Raw genomic sequence first — 21,068 nt, forward strand, 5'->3', positions numbered from 1 at the left:
TCTGCTTCATCGCTAAGCAATGGCGAGGGAAATATAAGCAAAAAAGGGGGGTATTGCGCATGACTGCCTGTATGAGTGCACGGTCATATGCAGTACATTACGCGGCTATACACAGGATCGTGGCTGGGCTCACTTACGGCCGTGTGAGCCCGGCCTAAGTATCTGAGTACTAGCAAATAATAGAAGTACCCAGGAAAGGTAACTGCAGAAGGTGAGTGAAGTTCTTCAAGGTAGGTCATCAATATTGGATCGGCTGGGGTCCTTCGCTCAACATCCTGACCGATCAGCTGATGGTGCGCCAGATGACAGCGCCACAATTATACAGCGGTCCAAGCGGAAGACTCTGCTCCGACCTCTGTGTAGTGGCCGACACTTGTAATTACAATCGCGGCTCTCTTTGAAATCACCGCAAGTCATAACCGTCAGCCACTACACGGAGGTCGGAGAAGAGATTTCCTTTCTGACCTCTGTGTAATTGTGCGCCCGCTGACAGCGCCACAATCAGCTGATCAGTCGGGTCCCGAGCGACGGACCCCAGCCGATCTACTATTGATGACCTATTCTGAGCATAGGTCATCAATGGTATTCTTACCAGAAACCCCTTTAATGAGCGGTTGCTAATATACAATAGGCACAGTATTTCCCCCAGTTGATAGAGCCTATAGCAAATAAATCATGTGTATGACTCCAAAAATGAGGTGAAAAACCAGATTAGTGGTAAAAATAGTCCATGGAATTCAGTATTGTATTCAGAGACCCAAAGAGGATTGTTTCCACGTCGGCCGTCAGTCCAACCTATAAAAGCCGGATTGGAAGGATGTATTTGGGCATTATCGGAGTAAGACATAGCAGACAAACCACAAGGAATGCAGGCCTGGATCTGCCGGCCGGGAAGTCTCCGCAGAGCATTCCTCTGATTGCAGACCGCTCAGCTCACCAAATATTTCCCCATTTTATTATGAAGATTATATAACATGCAGAGAAATAACACGATTGCTTTATAATTCCTTTCAGACCAGATGGGAATTTTTAACTGGACTTAATAATAAAACATGTTCTGCTATTATATTTCATGCACTCTTCTGGTTATAGACTGGGGGAATGGGAATCAGTATGAAATGAAAGACCCAACTTTAGTTAACTTAGACGTGTGCAGCATTCTCCATACTGGTGTATGTTGATCACAGCACAGTGCTACCAATGACAGGCTGGTGGGAGATAAGCTGGCATAAGGATTGGTGAGCCGAACTGTACTATGGGCTTAAGATCTGGAGGGAGAGCAGAACATAATAAAGCTGTACTAGAAGGGGCAGCATGCTTGGTATGATGATCAGCATCTCCCCACATTGTCTCATATAGCCATGTGTTATAAGGTTTCTCTCTCCAGACATATCACAGGTTTATTATCCTCTTTTATCACTTGTGATTTGGAGAGACTGTAATAAAGAATGACATGAGCTATAGACGGCACTTCACTGTGTAGAAAACTCACATAAACTTACATATGACTATGTGCTGATTTTTTTGGTCGTGTCTTTCAAATGCCTTGCTGTGTAATATGCCCTTCTTCACATACAGTTAGGGGAGGGGCTGAGAAGCAGCCTTCACTGACCAAATTACTCTCACTGACCAATTTTGCTAACCTGTCAGTCCTCCAGTCTGCAGCGCCTTGGAAAATAGTAAAAGTATTAAAACCAAAGAATAAGACATGTCTAAATATTAAACAAACCCAGTATTACTTAGTATTATGACGACAGGTGAATCGGGGGAAATACCTCAATATGTTTACTATATGTTTTGTACCTCGTAGCTGTGCTCCTTTGTATTGGATATTCTAGATGTTAGGTGCGTCATATATACATACAGTGATTCCCACTAGAGAAGTTCCTGCATAAGAGATTTTCCCGCCTAAGAAGTCAAATTGTCTTGGTCCTAAATATAACAACGTCTTAAGAGGGACTCTGCCTAATTAATTTGGTTGAGTTTCCATGACCGCAGAAGAGACATGATATAAGGGGGGTTCCACATCTGCGCTGGGGATTCCTGCTCCTATTGGGGAATTTCTGCGGCCAAACTTCTCCATCTCTGGATGGAACCAGACAGCGCTGATTGGACCCCATTGACTATAATGGGGTCCGTCCGCTTTCCGCCTAGCTGCCCGGTTTTGGGTGGGAGCGCCCGCAGGAACTGCTGCTGCTCCTGCCTCCACCCATCGGCTTCTTCCCTTCCTCTGTGACGCGGAGCTCCACTGTTTCAGACCTCTGCTGCTCCTCCTCTTGCTCTGTCCCCTGCGCTGTCCTGGGGTGCGTCTTATCATCCGGTGCGTCCTATAAAGCGGAAAATACGGTAACTAAAGAGCCACTGACAAGTGCATCAATGTCTTATATCACAAAATGATGAGAATCGACCAACTTTTTAAAGAGAATATCCCATTTTTATTACCCATGAGACCCTGCACACAGGTATTAGCGCTGTCATTGCTATTCATCATTTTCCTGCGTTCTGCAAATCCTATTTTCAACAATTATTTATTTTATGAAAATATTAAAGGGTTTTCCATAACTAAAGAAATGTATCGCCTATCACAGGATAGGGAACAGAAAATTATGAGTGCTGAGCGTCCTACAGCTGGAACCCCAATGATCATTAGAACGAGGGTCCCGAATTTCCCCGTTCCTTCTCACTGCATTGAGGAGGTGTTTGGAATAAAGCTGCGGGGAAGTAGGAGACCAGCAGTCCATTCAAAGTCTATGGAACCGAGGACCACCCTTGGCTGTTCTCGTTGGCCCCATAGACACTGAATGGAGCTCAGATGCTCAACCGCCACTCTATGAAAAAAACACCTATGCAGTTGGGACCCTTGTTCTAGTGATCAGTAGGGGTCCGAGCGGTCGGACGTTCCTCACCTCTCCTGTGGACTCCTTTATAGCATTGTGGTATGGATGATTCCAACGCTAAGACCTACACAACGATGAGTTACATGTTAGCCAGTTAAGTAAACCCCATGGAACATTGTTACTGTGAGGACGACTTCTAGCAAAGGGGGCTGGGAAATTCTTAGGGTCAGTTCACATCATGGTTTTGTCTCTATCCAAATCTCGAAAATGGAACCCCTGGATGGGGCCCGGACGGATCTTCAGTTTTTAGTGATGCCCACCACTCTATTTGCAGAGGAATTTAAGCAACTTTGACCCCACACCTCGGTGTTCTCCTAGATTTATGTTCCATACAGGACTACTTCTCTTGCATCATTAAATAAGTAGACTAACCGGGCAATTAAACGTGGGCATATATGCCTTGGTAATGAACCGTCTCTTTGGCCGTCCGCCCACCAGGAGATAAGCGCATAGCATGGGTCTTCTTGCTTCAGTAGACTCCGTTGCTTAGTCTATATGTTATCTTGTATCTGTGCCGGAGGTTATACATGCTGAACCCCACATGCCTCACATAGTTGTGCGCTCCTCGCTCGCTGCTCTCCACGACTTCTTTGTAAATATGGTAATATCAGGTGATGGATATGATATATTTGTAGCATCCTCTCTACCCTTGAAGAAAATATTGAAAGCTCCATGGGTTATAATTCTTCTTATTAGACTTGCTCTCTCAGGCTACATGCGCACCGCGAGCACGGTATCGGACAAAGAAACTTGGCCCAGTATCACGCTTGCCAGTGTGCGGTTTTCATGCCGTTTCAGCGCTTCTGTGAGGTTGCGATCCTCCGGCGTGTGTTTCACGCACATCAGAGGATCGCGAGTGTTCACCGTTGATTCCAATGTAAAACATCACATCGCACGCACATCACACAACATGCGAGCGCTGGGCGATATCATGTACGGTCGTATGAAAACAAGGGACAAGGCGTTCCGAGGGAACGCCAAAAAGATAAACACGTTGTGATTTTCATCCTCACAGCATCGCTCATGTGAATAAGCCCATTCAAAAGAATGGAGTTCAGATTCGTGCGAGTTTTGTGCGTCTCGCAACATGGAAAACTGATGCGAGATCCTCACCCGTGTGAACGAGGCCTCAATGTGAAATGAGCTCCCAATCCACCAACCTCATGATAGCTACTATAAGGTAGAAACAGTCTGCTTCCTCAGGAGGTGCTCCCACCAGTTGTATCGGTTAGTGACATTTTTGGACAAAAAATAGTGAAAAATAACATATTATTCGAGGTCTACCGGATATTTCAAGCCGAACTGGAACTCTCTGAGGAGTCCTGCCGGCCGTTGTCCTCACACGTTCATTCAGCAGCCGTGACAAAACCTCCAGCCCAGCCTAACATTGTAAAAAGTTATCTATAGTTACAGAAACCAGCAGCGACCGGTGGATGTGTGCAGCATACTCCAGTGGGCATGCGTATGCCATGGGGCAAGTTCACTGCCAAGAATAGCTATTACAAAAGAAGGGAACAGCACTCTATTTCTGTGATGCTATAGAAAGTGAGTGCTGATTAGTGCATCTTTTGTTTATTAGCATCCGCAGTGCATGACCATATGATTTCAGCTGTAATGGTCCTTCGGGGTCATCAGGTCCTCTGGGGTCATCAGGTCCTCTGGGGTCATCAGCTCGTCCGGGGTCTTCTGGTTCAACACTAAATTATCCCAGACAGATGTCTGTCCAGCCTCTGTTTGAACACTTCCATTGAAGGAGAACTCACCACCTCACATGGCAACCTGTTCCACTCATTGGTCCTCCTCACTGTCTAATATCTGATCTGTGTCTCCTCCCTGTCAGTTTCATCCCATTGCTTCTAGTCTTCCCTTGTGCAGATGAGAATAGGGCTGATCCCTCTGCACTGTGACAACCCTTCAGATATTTGTAGACTGCTATTAGGTCTCCGAACTTATATTCAGGTCTTTTATTTCTATGGTAGTAACTCAGATTTATCCCTTCATGTAGTTGTGGCTTTAGATGGCAGCATAAGGTGACCCGGACATACAGACGTCTAGTGGACTTCATGGCATCTCCCTCTTTTCCGATTTCAGTTACCAAGGTGCTCCGTTCTGAATACACCTACATGGTCAGACTACACCGACCGTACATTACAGTTAATGCAGCACTCAGTGATCCGCAAAACCATCCATAAAAAATAGTAGGAAATTTGAGCTCCAGAAGCAGAAATCAAAGAGATGCTGAATTGAATTTCTGAGAAGTTGCAAATGTTAAATCTGATCGCACAGCCTTAATTTTACCTATACGTCGCCATTCCTTGTAGAAAAAATGGTCATTATATCTAGATTTTGTTTTGCTAACCAAATACAGCTAATGATACGTAATAGGAAAGTGATGCATATTAACACCACAGCTGGAAGAAAACAGGCCTAAAGAGTCCATACACACAGGAGGAGCAGAGCGATGCTCGCGTCTGCCCAGAACCACAAGGGGGCGGCAGACATGGGTAGCAGACCTGACGGGTACTATTGTACCTTGTCACCACCGGAAGCTAGGGGCTGACAGCCTTAGCTGCAGAAGACTCCCTTTGTTACGCCCCTAGCTCCCATTGGCTCATGGTCTGCTGTGTTTTTCATAAAAATTTGGCCCTCACATATCCACTTCACCAGCACTTGGTACTGCTTCAGCCACCTCACAGCTTGGCCCAGCGTCGTGTGTTGTGCTGCCGGCGCACATGTCCCTCCACTGGCACGGCGCTGCCCTACCAGGTGTGTGGTACTGCTGCTGCCGCCTCAGAGCTGTGTGCAGCGGGGTGTCTCGGCGCTGTGTGTCGCACTGCCAGCATACAGATCACCACAGGGCTACTCACATCTCCGCATCACCGCCGCTGGCTACTGCTGCTGCCGCCTCACACCTCGGTCCAGCGTCGTCTGTCAGCTATGCGTTGGGCGTTGGACTGCCGGCACACATCTCCCTCCACTGGCCCGTCGCTGCCCTGCTATGTGTCTAAAACTGCTCCCCTGCCTCCTCTCCCTTCAGCAGCTGTCACCGCCGCCGCTGCTGACTGAGGGGCAGATGGGGAGTGGAGTATCATCCTAGGTGAAGTATGTTACCGAGCGGCCAGCCGGACAAGATTCTCAGCGCTACAGCATAGGGAAAGGACAGCGCCTGTATTGATGTTTGCCTGGCCTGGAGAGTTAGGGTTAGTTTTCCTGTTAGGCTTACACCTGTTAAATGGAAGCATGTATAGCTAATAATGTAAGCCTAACAGAAAAACTAAAGCTACAGGTTCAGGGGCAGTGAGCACCTGCATCAGCTCCTGTGGGCATCACCAGCCTGTCAAACAGCCTAAATCTTGTCTTTACCCCTACTTCCGGTGGTGACAAGATACAATAGTACCGACCTAACACTGTCCATATGCAATACATTGCGTATTGGCAGCGTTTTCATACGCAACCCCGCTATGAAGCAGAGCAGGTAATTAAAAAAAAAAATCACATTACGCATGTCCGTAAGCATGTGATTTAAAAGCATATGCAGTGTCATACGCAGCCCATACACGGTCTCTGCCAGCAGAGTGTATGGCTGCCGAATGTGTAAAACGCAGCAGGGAGACCCGCAGCGTTTTAGGGTGGCTTTACACAGGCGAATTCCAATTGTGAGATCCGTGGCAAAACGCAGGCATTGAAAAGCATGTTAAATCGCTTTTTCACTCACACTCGCGGATATGAATTACGTATTCTGTGAGCAGAGGAAAAAATTGCATCATGTTCCATTTTACCGCGAATCAACATTGTGTAGGGCCGTGGGTACCTGCGTCATCGCTAAGCTACAGCACTGGAAATACAAACAGCAGAAAATGATACAGAAAATTCAGGTACCTGGGGTCGCCAGCCGAGCTCACAGCCGGAATCCGCTGTGGGCCTTCACATGTGGAATCCGGTCAGCCCGTGTGAAGCCATCCTCATGCATACGGCCATTGACAGGAGCCCTAACTCTTTCTATTTTTCAAAGCCTTCTTACATCCAGCATTTTCCACACCCGGCCCGGCCTTCGTCTTTAGCCAGGAACCTGCCAGATGGTCAGTATCAGTAGCCTTATGGCTCCGGTATATAGATGACGTTCCAACTATTTGACCATCTACCATGGATGATCTGAAGCCAATCTCAACAACTTGGGTTTTACCAGTGAAATAAGTGACAACTCATTTGATATTTTTGGACTAAGGGTACTTTTACACTGAGCGAGAAATCGTTTGCCCAAGCGATGGCACGGTTGGCTCATCGCTCAGGCGTTCAGTGTAAGCACAAAGATAAATAGTTTAACAGGATCGTTCCGTTCTCTGTACCAACGAGTGAGAACGGCTGGACGACGGTGTCCAAACCGAACCATTGGCCAACGAGCCAGCGAGGACTTTCATGTTTGGATTAAGTGAACGATAAGCGAACAAAGTATCATTCATTGCTCAATCGTTGGCCGTGTTTACACTGAACTATTATTGTTTGAATTTGAACGATTCAGCATTTTGTTTTGTGTTTTTTTGTTTTTTTTACGATAATCGTTCCGTGTAAAAGCACATTAAGAGCCAATATCTTAGATAGAGAAGACATTGCTCCCCGGTGGTTCTGGCACCGACATGCACAGTTTTTGCGCCCTAAGAGCCAACGGTCATGCTCCCCTCCCTGCACTTAGATGGTACAATCCTGTTAAGTGATTTTAAAAGTCTGGTAAGTATCCTATTTGTGAGGGAGGAGGTGACGCAACGAGCAGCCGACGTGGCACATGTGCCATCTAGCGCCCCTTGGACTAGAGCAGAACCCCCTGCATGCATCGTAGGCGTTGGGGGAGAATGGCATGGAAACCATGTCAGATGGAGGCCAAAGTGGTATCCGTTAGACACATTATAGTCTATGGGGTCATCTGTATGTTGTTGTTTTCGGCATTTGAGACAGAAACATGAAGTGGAGCAAAAACTGTAGTGTGAAAAGAGCCGAAAAGATACAAAACTGCATGCAAGAATTGGAAGGACCAACGTAAGTTGGGGATATGGTCCCTGACGTTGGCTGGTTAGCTTAGAGCATCAGAATAGATGTGAGGGTATAATGCCCACTAGTGGGGATGAATGTGGGGGTCTAATGCCCACTAGTGGGGATGAATATGAGGGTCTAATGCCCACTAGTGGGGATGAATGTGGGGGTCTAATGCCCACTAGTGGGGATGAATGTGGGGGTCTAATGCCCACTAGTGGGGATGAATGTGGGGGTCTAATGCCCACTAGTGGGGATGGATGTGGGGGTCTAGTGCCCACTAGTGGGGATGGATGGGGGGGTCTAGTGCCCACTAGTGGGGATGGATGGGGGGGTCTAGTGCCCACTAGTGGGGATGGATGGGGGGGTCTAGTGCCCACTAGTGGGGATGGATGGGGGGGGTCTGGTGCCCACTAGTGGGGATGGATGTGGGGGTCTGGTGCCCACTAGTGGGGATGGATGTGGGGGTCTGGTGCCCACTAGTGGGGATGGATGTGGGGGTCTGGTGCCCACTAGTGGGGATGGATGTGGGGGTCTGGTGCCCACTAGTGGGGATGGATGTGGGGGTCTGGTGCCCACTAGTGGGGATGGATGTGGGGGTCTAGTGCCCACTAGTGGGGATGGATGTAGGGGTCTAGTGCCCACTAGTGGGGATGGATGGCAGGAGGCATTCAGTTGAGTGTAACTCGGTGTGGCGGGGAGGCTTGGATATTAGTTGATGGTCAAGAATGGCCCCGGCAACCTACGAGGGTCTCTTCACGTTTCTTTCTTCTGTTGCATTATGGAACAGAATAACGAAAATAAAATGTCTGCTCGAACTGTCAAAATGATGGAAACCGGTGTCACCTGACCAAACCGGGGGCTCTACTGGTACCCTCCAGGGTTCTGTCTGGGATAATAGTGCGGCAAGCGGTGCCATCTTTTCTGACATTTAGAACGACGCCCCCGGACAGAACGAGCAGACGATAATATGAAGGCGGCCCAACACGACCGGACAATCCGCTGGGCAGATCAGTATTACTGGGAGTCACATGTTGGGCGACCGTAAACCATACAGCGTCACGCCAAGACGGCGCCTCACGTTCTCTGGTCAGTTTATTGTAAGCTTTTGCAAATCTCTCTCTATAATCTCATTGGTGATTTACCGGTAGAATGTAAGTACGATGTAGACCGGATTCACACGGCGTATTTGCATGCGCAATAGGCAGGGAACAGAACCGGCGGATTTCCATGGGCGCCTTCACATTCATGTATTTTCCTGCGCATTTGCACAACAAAAAACCCCCTAGACGTTAATGGGGATGCGCAAATGTGTGCAAAATACGATAGGACATGCGTGAAGCACTGCGTAACTGAGATGGAAGAAGAACACATCCGGAACTCATTAGACTAATTAGCCATTTCAATTGGTGCGTCATTCTTTGCTGTGTGGAAAAAGTACAGTAAAATACGCCGATGTGCGTGCAAAGAAGGCCTTGTTCGTTCTGCGAAAATGTTGCACTCCTAGACACCGGCTTGTGAGAGTCCGGCCAAAGGGCTCATTCACACCAGCAAGTGCATTAAATGTGGCATGTATTACACATTTTACCGCTGTTTGAGCCGGTGTATCGCTGCGCATGGACTGCGTATGACAGAGTATCTCGCACACATTGTCAGTATCTCCCCGGCGCTGCGAGTATCTCCCCGGCGCTGCGAGTATCTCCCCGGCGCTGCGAGTATCTCCCCCCCCACCCCCCCACACACAGTTAGTATCTTTCTCCCTCCCCCGCGCAGTCAGTACCTCCCCCTCCACCACGCAGTCAGTACCTCCCCCCTCCACCACGCAGTCAGTACCTCCCCCTCCACCACGCAGTCAGTACCTCCCCCCTCCACCACGCAGTCGGTACCTCCCCCCTCCACCACGCAGTCGGTACCTCCCCCCTCCACCACGCAGTCGGTACCTCCCCCCTCCACCACGCAGTCGGTACCTCCCCCCTCCACCACGCAGTCGGTACCTCCCCCCTCCACCACGCAGTCGGTACCTCCCCCCTCCACCACGCAGTCGGTACCTCCCCCCTCCACCACGCAGTCGGTACCTCCCCCCTCCACCACGCAGTCGGTACCTCCCCCCTCCACCACGCAGTCGGTACCTCCCCCCTCCACCACGCAGTCGGTACCTCCCCCCTCCACCACGCAGTCGGTACCTCCCCCCTCCACCACGCAGTCGGTACCTCCCCCCCCCCACCACGCAGTCGGTACCTCCCCCCTCCACCACGCAGTCGGTACCTCCCCCCTCCACCACGCAGTCGGTACCTCCCCCCTCCACCACGCAGTCGGTACCTCCCCCCCTCCACCACACAGTCAGTACCTCCCCCCCTCCACACACGCAGTCAGTACCTCCCTTCCCCCACCACCACCCCGCGCTGCCAGTATCTCCCGCCTCCACTGCCATGTGCAATCTTCCCGGTTTGATATTTGTATTTAGTTTTTTAAAACCTACACAGTGATACACAATGTAATTCCGTATGTACAGTGTTTTATACGCACCCAATGGGCTCTATCGCGTGTAATATGTGGTAAAGTAGAACATGCCGCGTTCTTTTTTACATATGTATTATATGCAATGAATACGCCACCAGCGTGAGTGGAACAGCGAAAATCACAGTTCTTAAATTGCGGTTGCATATTATACGCATGAACATAACGCATGTAATACGCAATTCAAATCCGCTCGTGTGAATCCGCCTTGCTGTGAAGGAAGTGGCGCTTGTCTGCGTTCTATTTGGTGTTCGCTATGTGGCTTATTGTATTTGTTCTCTATTTCAGGCAAAGGCAGCTCAAGCATCTCATCCGACGTGAGTTCAAGTACGGATCACACGCCGACTAAAGCCCTGAGGAATGTGGCTACTAGTGAAGGTACATCTGGAGCTCATCACTATGGGGGCCGCGCTGCTATTGTCTTCAGTCCTGGTTTGGGCTGGTTATTAGTGTGTTGTGGGAGACGTATTCATATTGGTTTGTGCGGCTGCTGTTTGTGGCGTAGTCGGCCGTGCGGGACCATGAGACGGCATGGTAGGGGCGCGGGGTCTGGCCTACGGGCACGGCTGTAGTGTGTGTGGGGGCTCTGCATTGTTGCTGGCTCACACGAGCGTATGGTAATTACATATTACACACATGGGCTTTGCGCACGTAATATACTGTACCAATATCGCATTGGCGGCCATGTTGCCACTCACCTTAATTGCATATATTATGTGCGCGAGAAAATCGTAGCATGTTCTATCTTCGCGCGTTTTACGTGTGCATATATGTCAAGATAGTACTTGATGGGCGGCCTGCAAGATCCCCACCTGAATATCATGGATAAGTCTGCATGGTAGACGGAATGGTTTAGGTAATTCTGTGGATGATGTCACTATATAGGCATAACTGGCGCTAGTGAGAACAGTTCTTGGCCGTTGGTATCACTAAGGGCTTCCTCAGATGACCGCATGTGCGCACAAAAAAAATACGTGCAGAGCGAGCAGGGAATAGAACCCATAGATGTCCGCGGGTTCGTCCTCAGAAACGTGCAAAAAGTAGGACCTGCTTTATCTTTGCAAGGGCCCCATAGAAGTCTATGGTAGGTGCGCAAATGTGCAAAACCGTGGAGAAAAGGACACATCTGGACCTTATTTTCCTAAACGGCCTTTTAGATCAGGCGGGGGTGTTTTGTGCACACGTGAACCGGCCCTTATTATCTATATTGGCGCAGCATCTTCCCTTGGGGCTCTCTCACACAGGCGGGTTCTTGCCTCCCTCTGGACCAACATTGGGGGCCAATAGAATGAACTGGATGGACATTTGTCTTTTTTCGGTCTTGCATACTATGTTTCTATGTTTTTTACCGCATATCACGCGTGCGTGTTTGTGTGGTTAATACACAGTAACAAACTTTGCATTACTTTTAGTTGTGCCACATGGTGTGCGAAATGTGCACACCAAAAAGGGTTGCAGCATGCACCACTATGTATGCACTGACGCATATTACGCTCACATACAGGCTAAGATAGGGTCTGGGGGTTCGGGGCATGCAGCCATGTATTGCATACTGCGGCATTCTTTACGTGGGACAGGAAAAGAATGCTTGTGTGAGAGCGCCTTAGGGAAACCATTTATAATAAGTACATATGCAGTGCCCGAGGAGCGGGCCTCGGCCTAGGAGACAGCGGGTGGAGTTTGGGCCTTGTCACGGTGGCTCTACCGCCTCCCACCCGGAGGGTAACCAGTGACACCTCCAAGGAGCCACGGGCAGGCTATTAACCAGGGGAACCCCATGATGGATTAGCTTGGTCCTGTTTGTCACGTGTGACACCACCGTTCCATCCTATGTGGTGAATCCAGTTATTGGTAATAGAGAGTCCACATACAGGGATTTAACTTTCTGAGACAAACCGGGAACGGTCGGGGAAACTCGTTTACGTGAAACAACTTGAAAATACACGCCAGCAGAAAAGCACAGTGCAAACTTCAAAGTGGTATGACAGGGAGGATTCACGGGTGAACAGAATAAACCACAGTCCTGTTATCTGTGGGTCCCGGTCCCAGCAGATTCACGTGTGAACAGGAGAAACCACAGTCCTTGTTATCTGTGGGTCCTGGTCCCGACAACACTCTTCTTTCTCTTCAACTCTCTACCGGTCAACACTCACATTTAGGGGAGAAGGTGTGCTGCTTGGCGGCTTCTCACTGTCTTAACACTGGACAGGTTCTCGCTCATCTGGGTACGTCAGGCTGTAGATTCCTTTCAGCCTCTTCCATTCTGGGCCGCACAGGCTGAAGGTGCCTGCGTGGTCCTCTTGCAGATCCAGAGCAGAACTCCACACACCACCCACTACAACAACTCCCTTCTCATCCACCTTGCATCCACATATGTATCACAAGGTCACGTGACAGACAAACAGATACATTTTCTAGACAGTCAGCTCACATACCAGACAGTTAACTCTTTCAGTGCTGCAGGTATGCAATACACATCATTCATGCAACACAGGAGACACTGACATTACACAGACAAATGCATGCATACAGTCATGGAGGGGCCCCGTTGTACCGGGTCACTACACATAAAGCATACAACACAAAGGCGTAGGACGGATACCGTAGACAGGAGCGCGTTCTGTGGGAGCCTACACTGTAGCCCCCCTAGCACCCCGCTGCTCCCCCGTACGAGCTCTAGGCATCGGTGTCCTGTCTGTCATCTTACAGTCCGGCATCTTCTAGTTGGTGATTTATGTTGTTAGTGTGAAAACTTGTAATTGTTGTAAATGCTGATGATTTTATCAATGAGAATACATTTTAAGAAGAAAGTTTCTTAAGAAAGAGCTATATGTCTTCAGCTGCCATCCTACAAGGCTTCATGTGTAAAACCCCACCTGTCTGACCCTTCACGTAGATTTCAGCCACTATGGAGCTGTTACCAGGGCTGCCCCCCCACACTATGGAGCTGTGAGCAGGGCTGCCCCCCCCCCCCCCCACCACCACCACACACACACACACACACACACACACTATGGCGCTCTGACCCGGGCTACCCCCACCCCCCCACTATGGAGCTGTGACCTGGGCTATTTGCCCACCACCACTATGGAGCTGTGACCAGGGCTGGCCCCCCACTATGGAGCTGTGACCAGGGCTGGCCCCCCACTATGGAGCTGTGACCAGGGCTGGCCCCCCACTATGGAGCTGTGACCAGGGCTGGCCCCCCACTATGGAGCTGTGACCTGGCTGCTATGCTGGACGCTCTGCACTCATAAACTAGACTTCTTGCCAGCCATCCCTTTCTCTGCCTCCTATCTATTCAGAGGAACTAAAGACACTCTGTCCCATCTTAATACTCCAGGAATTTGGAGAAACAGCAGTGTGGAACGGCTCCAGGTTCCTGCTCATTGGCTGAATCATCATGGCGTCGCGCCAGTCTCAAGAACAATTCAAGAATGTTATTTATTTAATGTTTTCCCCTCGCCGTCCCTCCTCCGTCCTCCGCTAGTGCTGCGCTGGTCTACAAGGGGATGAAATCATCTTATGGTCGACTTCTACAAACAAGCCAAAAAGCCACACTGGGTAATGAATTACCGGCTGCATCGCTGTCATCAGATGGACTTACAGTCTGATGAATTAACGTGGCGATAAGCGGGCGTCGGAAAAATACCCACTTATCAGATATTAGGGAGATAAGCCACATGATGCTCTCTAATTGCAGACCGCCTTGTGATACATTGTTACTACATTTATGCATCATAGTGCTTCAGCGCCTTCCTGGCATCCGGTTGTACACGCACTGTATGGCAGATGTCGGCTGTCTTTGATAGCTATCACCTGGCCACGATGGCTGGGATCAGAGAGAACTCCAATCCTGGCCTTTTAACCATTTAGAGGTGGCTGTTGGTATTGACAGTGCCATTTAAACATTCTGAACTCCCTCCATGTCTCCTGAATGACCTCCACTGTAACGAGATCATGCAGAGTTCTTCTGACACCATGGCCCTCAGGCCTGCAATGCACTTCTTCCTATCAAGCAGGGCTTAATAGGAAGACCTTAAAGGGGTCTTCCCATGGCGTAAGGCCACCTGCACATGACCAGGTCGGATTTTGCATACGGGATCTCGCAGCAAACTCCGACCCCGTGTATTGGTGTTTGTTTTTTTTAAGTGTAGTATAGTTAGGGGTTATTTTAGCGTAAATTTTTTTTTCCAGAATTTTGGGTGGGAAGTAGGGGGTGCGTCTTACAGTATATGGGTTGGGGAGAACTATTACTACTGAGGGGTTTACTACTATTATTGTGGGGTTAATATTATTACTGAGTGGGGTTAATGTTACTGTGAGGTTAATATTACTGTGGGGGTCCCCCTTTCTACTTGGGCCACTGTGGGGCGGGGGTCGCTATTTCTACTGGGGCCACTATGGGGATCGCCATTTCAACTGGGGCCACTGTGTCAAGTGATGCAGCAGCCAGCGAGGCTGCGATCATTAGAGGCCAGCGGGTGCCTGGAGGTCAAATATTATGCTTGAATAAGCCACGCCCCCCCTTTTTTTTACCATGTACGGTATTTTTTCGTGGCAAAGGTGGCAACCCTAGTTGTGAAGCAATTTTAAGTGGTGGGAACACTCCTTTTAAATGTACAATGTGCTGCAATACTTAAATATTGCACAGAGTAGTGTACAAGCGATCAGATGATCCTAGTTCAAGTCCCCTATAGGGGGGATAGAGGTAAAACTATAATTAATATCAAAGTTTTTTAATTATTAGTAAATTTAAAAAAAAAAAGATTCAAAAAGGTCCATCAAAAGATTAAAAAAATGAAAAACATTGGTATTACCGCATCCATAAAAAGTCCAATTTATTACAATATCACATGATTTATGCCACATAGTAAACACTGTCAATAAAAAAATGAATCCCAAGCCAGAATTGCACTTTTTTGGTCATCTCATCTCCAATTTAAAATGGAATAAAAAGTGATAAAGTTTTACTTACCCCAAAGTGATACCAGTAAAAAGTGAAGCTCACCCAAAAAAAAAACCAAGCCCCAATACCAGCCCATTGATGCGAAACTGATTGATCAGCCACTGCGGCGTGTAATAACCGCACGGTGTGAGCGTTGGACCTCATTCTGGGTATTTTGCACATTGGAGCAGGCGTCTTGCTGGGTGTTCTTGAGTCGCTGACTCGTCATGTATAGTTATAATACTCTTGGCTTAATATTGGAGGGAAGGAGATCGGAACCTCCTTAAGAAAGAGTCCTGATTCCATCACACATGTAATGCTGGAAACACTGAAGTGCAGCGTATAATATCCATCACCCCAGAAGATACGTTTGGACGTCTCTGCGGCCTGTCCGTGCCAGCAGAGCAGAAAACCTGTAAGATCTGTCTTGGTGATTGTATTTGAAGTTGCGCCTGTGTAACCAATTGTAGCGAAGCCGACAGACATCATGTTACATTCTGCGCTCCCTCCAACACACCAAGAGCTGCAAAGCAAACACCAGCGGAGGAAGTCAGACTCTAATTAATCCTCTCCCAAGACGCGGATATTAATGCCGCCGCAGTATTATTTGTCTTGAGCGCAGGATACGTTTTCAGTCCACTTACGCCATGTAGATTTAGTAAATCAGGACCAGCAGATGATAGAAAGACAAAACGCTGACATTACGTATGCAGATAAGGAGGTTTATCCTGGGGATCGGGTCGCTGGATGGGAATTGCAAGGACTGCGGTGGATTTATTGGTGTTTCTTTAACTTTCTCATGAGCATCCTCACATGACCTATATATATATATATATATATATATATATATATATATATATATATATATATATATACATATATAATTTTTTTTGGTTGGGGGGGTGTAAGGGTCCTCATACAGAAATGCTGATGGTAACTGTTCATTTACTCTCGCTAACTAAAGTGGCTTTGCAGGTATCCTTGGTGCACACTGGTAACCTTTACTTTTAAAGTGCAGAAAACCTTAAAGAGTCACTAACTTTTCAAACAACTTGTCTATATATGATAGCCGGTATGATAATTAGTTAAACTGCTGTATACTTTACCTAAAATTACCTATTTGTGCTGAAAAATCCCTCTAAAGTGCTGTCTCACCTTTCCTCTACCTTGCCGTCCGTTGTCTGCTCTTGCATGATTGACAAGAGGATGCTAGGAGGGCAGAGCACGGTGATGGATCATACTGCTAACTGACCTGTATGCAGAGAGGAGAAGGAGGGAAAGACACGTTGAGAGCTGCAAGTAGAGTTAATGGAGAGATCTGCTACATAGTGAGGTTATCTGCGTGTGTGTAACAGACAGAAAGCAAGGTATCTGCACTTCTCTGTGTACAGTATATAGAACACAGCAGCCGCTCCTCTCACCAGTCCTGAGAGGATGGGGAATCCAATATAAACCCTGCACATTGGAAAATGGGGAAAATACAGGATACTAGTCATGTAATAGTCAGAAATATCCTCATGTACACATAACACACCAGCTTATTTTAAAAAGCAATCTGAAAACTCAATGAAATCCATGTATTGGGTTTGACTGAAGCTGTACTTGGATTTAAAGGGGGTTTTCCAGGCAGCCTTGGCTGTCAGTGCCCTACACCAGGGTTGGAGTGGAAGCCAATGCTCCGACACTTATGTAGTGGCCGACACTCGTAATTGCAGGCTGGGGTCCCATTGATTTCAGTGAGAGCTGCACCTGCAATTACGAGCGCCGGCCACTACACTGGGGTTGGAGCAGGGGCTGCTGCTTCGACCTCGGTGCACCCTGGCCATCACAGCGGGCGCTGCCTGGAAAACCCTTTTAAGGTAGAGTAGATTTGGGTTTTAAAGATTTCTGCAGTTGTGGATCTTAACAAGACTCTTGGCAGGAGCTTCTATAAGGCAGTTGGATATACGAATTGCCAACAAGCATTGACATTTTTTTTATTACAGGCACCTAAGGGGTGTAGTGATTGGAGTATAAAGGGCTGTATGAGAAAGCGTCTACTAGGGGCCTATTCACATCTGTGTTGGAGCCTTCAGTGCCGATCTACCACAAAATCACATATAGAACAGTGCGGCATGCTACTTCTTCAGGGCAAATGTCTGCAAGCACGCCTGCAGCCCAACGAACCCCGTTACCCTTACCCAGCTCCGAGTACGCTTCCTTCTCCTGTGATGAAACTAGAAAACGGAGTCCCTGAAATGTGGACAGATAATACTGCAGATCCTCCGTTGTAAGTAGTCTGCCTGGGGAGGAATAGGTGAGTATAGGATTTTTTTTTTTTTTTAATGACAACGCCCCTTTGATGGTTGCACCTCTATGGCTACTTCACACAGGCGTATTTGCGCGCGTTTTGGGGGACGCAAAATTTGCGTGCCCAATATGCAGAGAATAGAATTCATGGATTTCAATGGGTTCATTCATATTCCACGCACGCTTAAAAACTAGGACCTGCCCCTATACATGCCCCAGCTACAGGGGGAAAGTGTCAAATAAAGAAAGACAATGTGAATGACCCCCAGAGGTCTTATATGACGTCATGGGGGTCATAGATGGTAAAAAAAATTGTTCAAAAAATGCAATTAAAAACCTTACTGAATAAAATACAAATATATACATAAAAAAGAAAATGACCCAAAACCGGCGCCGTACGCGCCCTGTAATCCAAAACCATGCAAATTATATATCAAAATGTCCGAAACAAAACGAGAAACCCATTTTGATACTTTATTTTAGTGTAAATTTACTAAAATAAGAACAACTATAAATGTTAAAAAAAAATAATTTTATTTACTTTTTACCTCCAATAAATCTTAAAAAAAACTGAAAAATTAGTCCTGTATGTCACGGAAAAAACGCAGCAAGAATAATTTTGGTAACTGAAGGTAAAAAAAAAATAGGGCTATAAAACCACCACTTGGGTCAGATCCCTAAAAAGTTTTGTGAGTGTGGAGAAGAATATCCCTAGGGGTGCAAGATAATCCCACCTTTGGACATTTAATACGTCACAAATAGAGATGAGCAAACGTGCTCGGCCACGCCCCTTTTTCGCCCGAATACCGCGATTTTCAAGTACTTCCGTACTCGGGCGAAAAAATTCGGGGGTCGCCGTGGCGGCGCGGGAGGTTGCAGCGGGGAGTGGGGGGGAGAGGGAGAGCGAGAGGGCTCCCCTCTGTTCCCCGCTGCTACCCCCCACGCCGCCACGCCTCTCACCGCCCCCGGCGCACCCGAGTACTTTTCACCCGAGTAGTGAAGTACTCGAAAATCGCGGTGCTCGATTGCGAAATTGCCCTTACCGAGTACGTTCGCTCATCTCTAGTCACAAATACTGCAGCCGACTACGATGGATTAATAGTGGACTCTTCATAGTCTTTTTCTATGTTTTTAGCGCACCTTGTAAAGTCTTCTTTTCCCCACTTGGGCCGGAGGTAATCTGCCAGCAGTGGAGCAGCAGATGGTCCGGGCGGCACTACTGCTAATTACTATGGTTAAGGCTCTTATCAGCCTCTTCTTCTCGAGGACCATTAACCAAATTAAAGATGGACCCAAACAGAAGAAAACGGTCTGATTTTCCTTTTCAAACCCCCAAGTTCACCCGATGTAAATGTATCGGGGGAGATCAGATGTCCTGATGTAGGTCAAGTGGGGATTTAAGGGGAAGAATACAGAACTAATGACTAATTAGTAGAGCTGCATTTAGGGCTCTTCTGGTGGAAGTAATACAATGAGCGCGCTCCCGCTCTCCTTCCCATTCCCTACAGCATTGGGATTTAACATGCAAGAGAACCCACAATATATCACCTTCTATGCTGCTTATGGGGTAAGGGATCATGGCCAAGACTGCGTATCACACGGCGATGCACGGCCGCGGTGAATGGGGTCAGTGAAGGCCAATGGGCTTCCATCAATCCGTGCGCATGTGTGTGCAGACAGAACAAGGAGTTTCTTTTTAAACCTCAGACTGGTCCGTGTGATATGCGGGCGTGCGCAGTACACAGCCGTTCGCAGTCTCTGCCGACACAGCCAGTGTTTACAGACATCGCTAATATGCTGCAGGTAGACCCGCAGAGTTTTACCGATATGTTGGTGGACATGAGCGCTACATGGCTGTAAGCTTAAAACGCTGCATGAGTCCAGCCTACTAATAATGGTGCTGGGTGCCGTACTTCTGGATTGGTGAAGTCCTCCGACGGCCGGCCTACTGGTCGCTCTTCTGCCGAGGGCAAGTCATTATATCGCTTCCCCACTGCGCCCGCACGAGTTTCCTGTGGGTTGTGTATTACTCTATAGAGCAGAAATGCCCAACGAGCCACAGAGTGGTGCATGAGGGTGCAAGCCCTGGACACGGGCGGAGATTCTGCGGGAAATCCTATGCATACAGCTGCCATTTGACCGCCTGAAAACTCGTGTGCTAAACAAATCGCGGCATATCCTATTTCTGTGCGAGCCTCGCGGAGGCCCACACAGAAACCTCACTGCTGACGCGCCAGCTCTGCACCGCACATGTGTGGCACTGCGCCAGCCGGCACATCACAGAGCAGAGAGAAGACACCGGACGAGGAGAACCACGGGTCACTGCAGGGGCACCGCTCGCCTTCCGCTGCAAGAATTCCCTCAGCTCCGACCCGACCGTCTGCATTGCTGGGTTCACACGGGGCGGGATTGCAGTGGAATGTCTGTGCGGAGAGTCCACACGGCAGTTCCGCCCGTGGCTCCTAATCCCGGGATTAGCCAGCAAAGTGGACGAGATTTTGCAAAAATCCCATCCACACGCTGCGGCCAAGCCGCACAAAAACTCACTTTCAAATTCAATTCTGCAGCATGTCGATTCTTTTCTCTTTTCCGCAGCGGCCTCTCTATGAGGAGAGAAAGTCTTAGGCCTCCTTCCCACGAGCGTGACGGGGTCCGCTGCGTAATATTACGCAGTGAAGCCCGTCACGGCGCCCCCCAGAGCCCCTATACTTACCTGCGGGAGATAGCGTGAAATCGCTTCCCCGCCCACCACCGCCGCGTCACCGCCCGTCACCGCCCACCACCGCCGCGTCACCGAGCGTGTCACGTGACGCGGCCGGCCGCGTCATTTGGCGTCAGATGACGCGCGGCGGTGGGCGGGAAAGCGTTTTTTCACGCTATCTCCCGCTGGTTACAGCGGGAGATAGCGTGAACGGACGGCTTCCATTGACTGCAATGGAAGCCGTCAGTGCGTACAGCCCGTCCTCACCCGCAGAAAATAGAGCATGCTGCGGGTGAGGACGGGAGAAATCGCGGTGCGTAATTCCGCGCTGGAATTACGCATCGTGAGCATTGTGCTATTAGGTTCAATAGAACCTAATAGCTGCGGGCAACGCAGCGGATTTTCGCCGCGAATTACGCGGCGGAAATCCGTTCGTGGGAAGGAGGCCTTAGCGGAATGCCAACAGCAAAACCGCATCAAAGCCAGCGGCTAACGGCTGTGGGTTTTGAAGCTGCACTTCTCCAGCGGAATTCACACGGTTTTTCAGTGCGGCCATCCTGCAAAAAGTCCCGTGAAATTCTGTCCCGTGTGACCCCAGCCTAAATTGAATTTTTTTAGTTTTTTTTCTGGACCCTCGTATCCTATTTCCCCTGAGTGCTGTCACCTGGGCAGTGGGATGTTTGCAACACAG

At 48.7% G+C, this 21,068-nt stretch overlaps 1 protein-coding gene across 1 annotated transcript in view; it reads left to right on the plus strand.

Annotated features, from left to right (window-relative positions):
* FBXL7 (F-box and leucine rich repeat protein 7) overlaps positions 1-21,068 on the plus strand; it is a 177,838-nt gene that overhangs the window by 63,879 nt on the left and 92,891 nt on the right. Inside the window, exon 2 of the mRNA XM_066579197.1 lies at positions 10,728-10,817. Within this exon, the coding sequence (XP_066435294.1) occupies positions 10,728-10,817 (90 nt within the window). The remainder of the gene's footprint in view (positions 1-10,727; positions 10,818-21,068) is intronic.

Source organism: Eleutherodactylus coqui, chromosome 9 (genome assembly GCF_035609145.1).
Source record: "Eleutherodactylus coqui strain aEleCoq1 chromosome 9, aEleCoq1.hap1, whole genome shotgun sequence".
In the NCBI taxonomy this organism is placed as follows: Eukaryota; Metazoa; Chordata; class Amphibia; order Anura; family Eleutherodactylidae; genus Eleutherodactylus; species Eleutherodactylus coqui.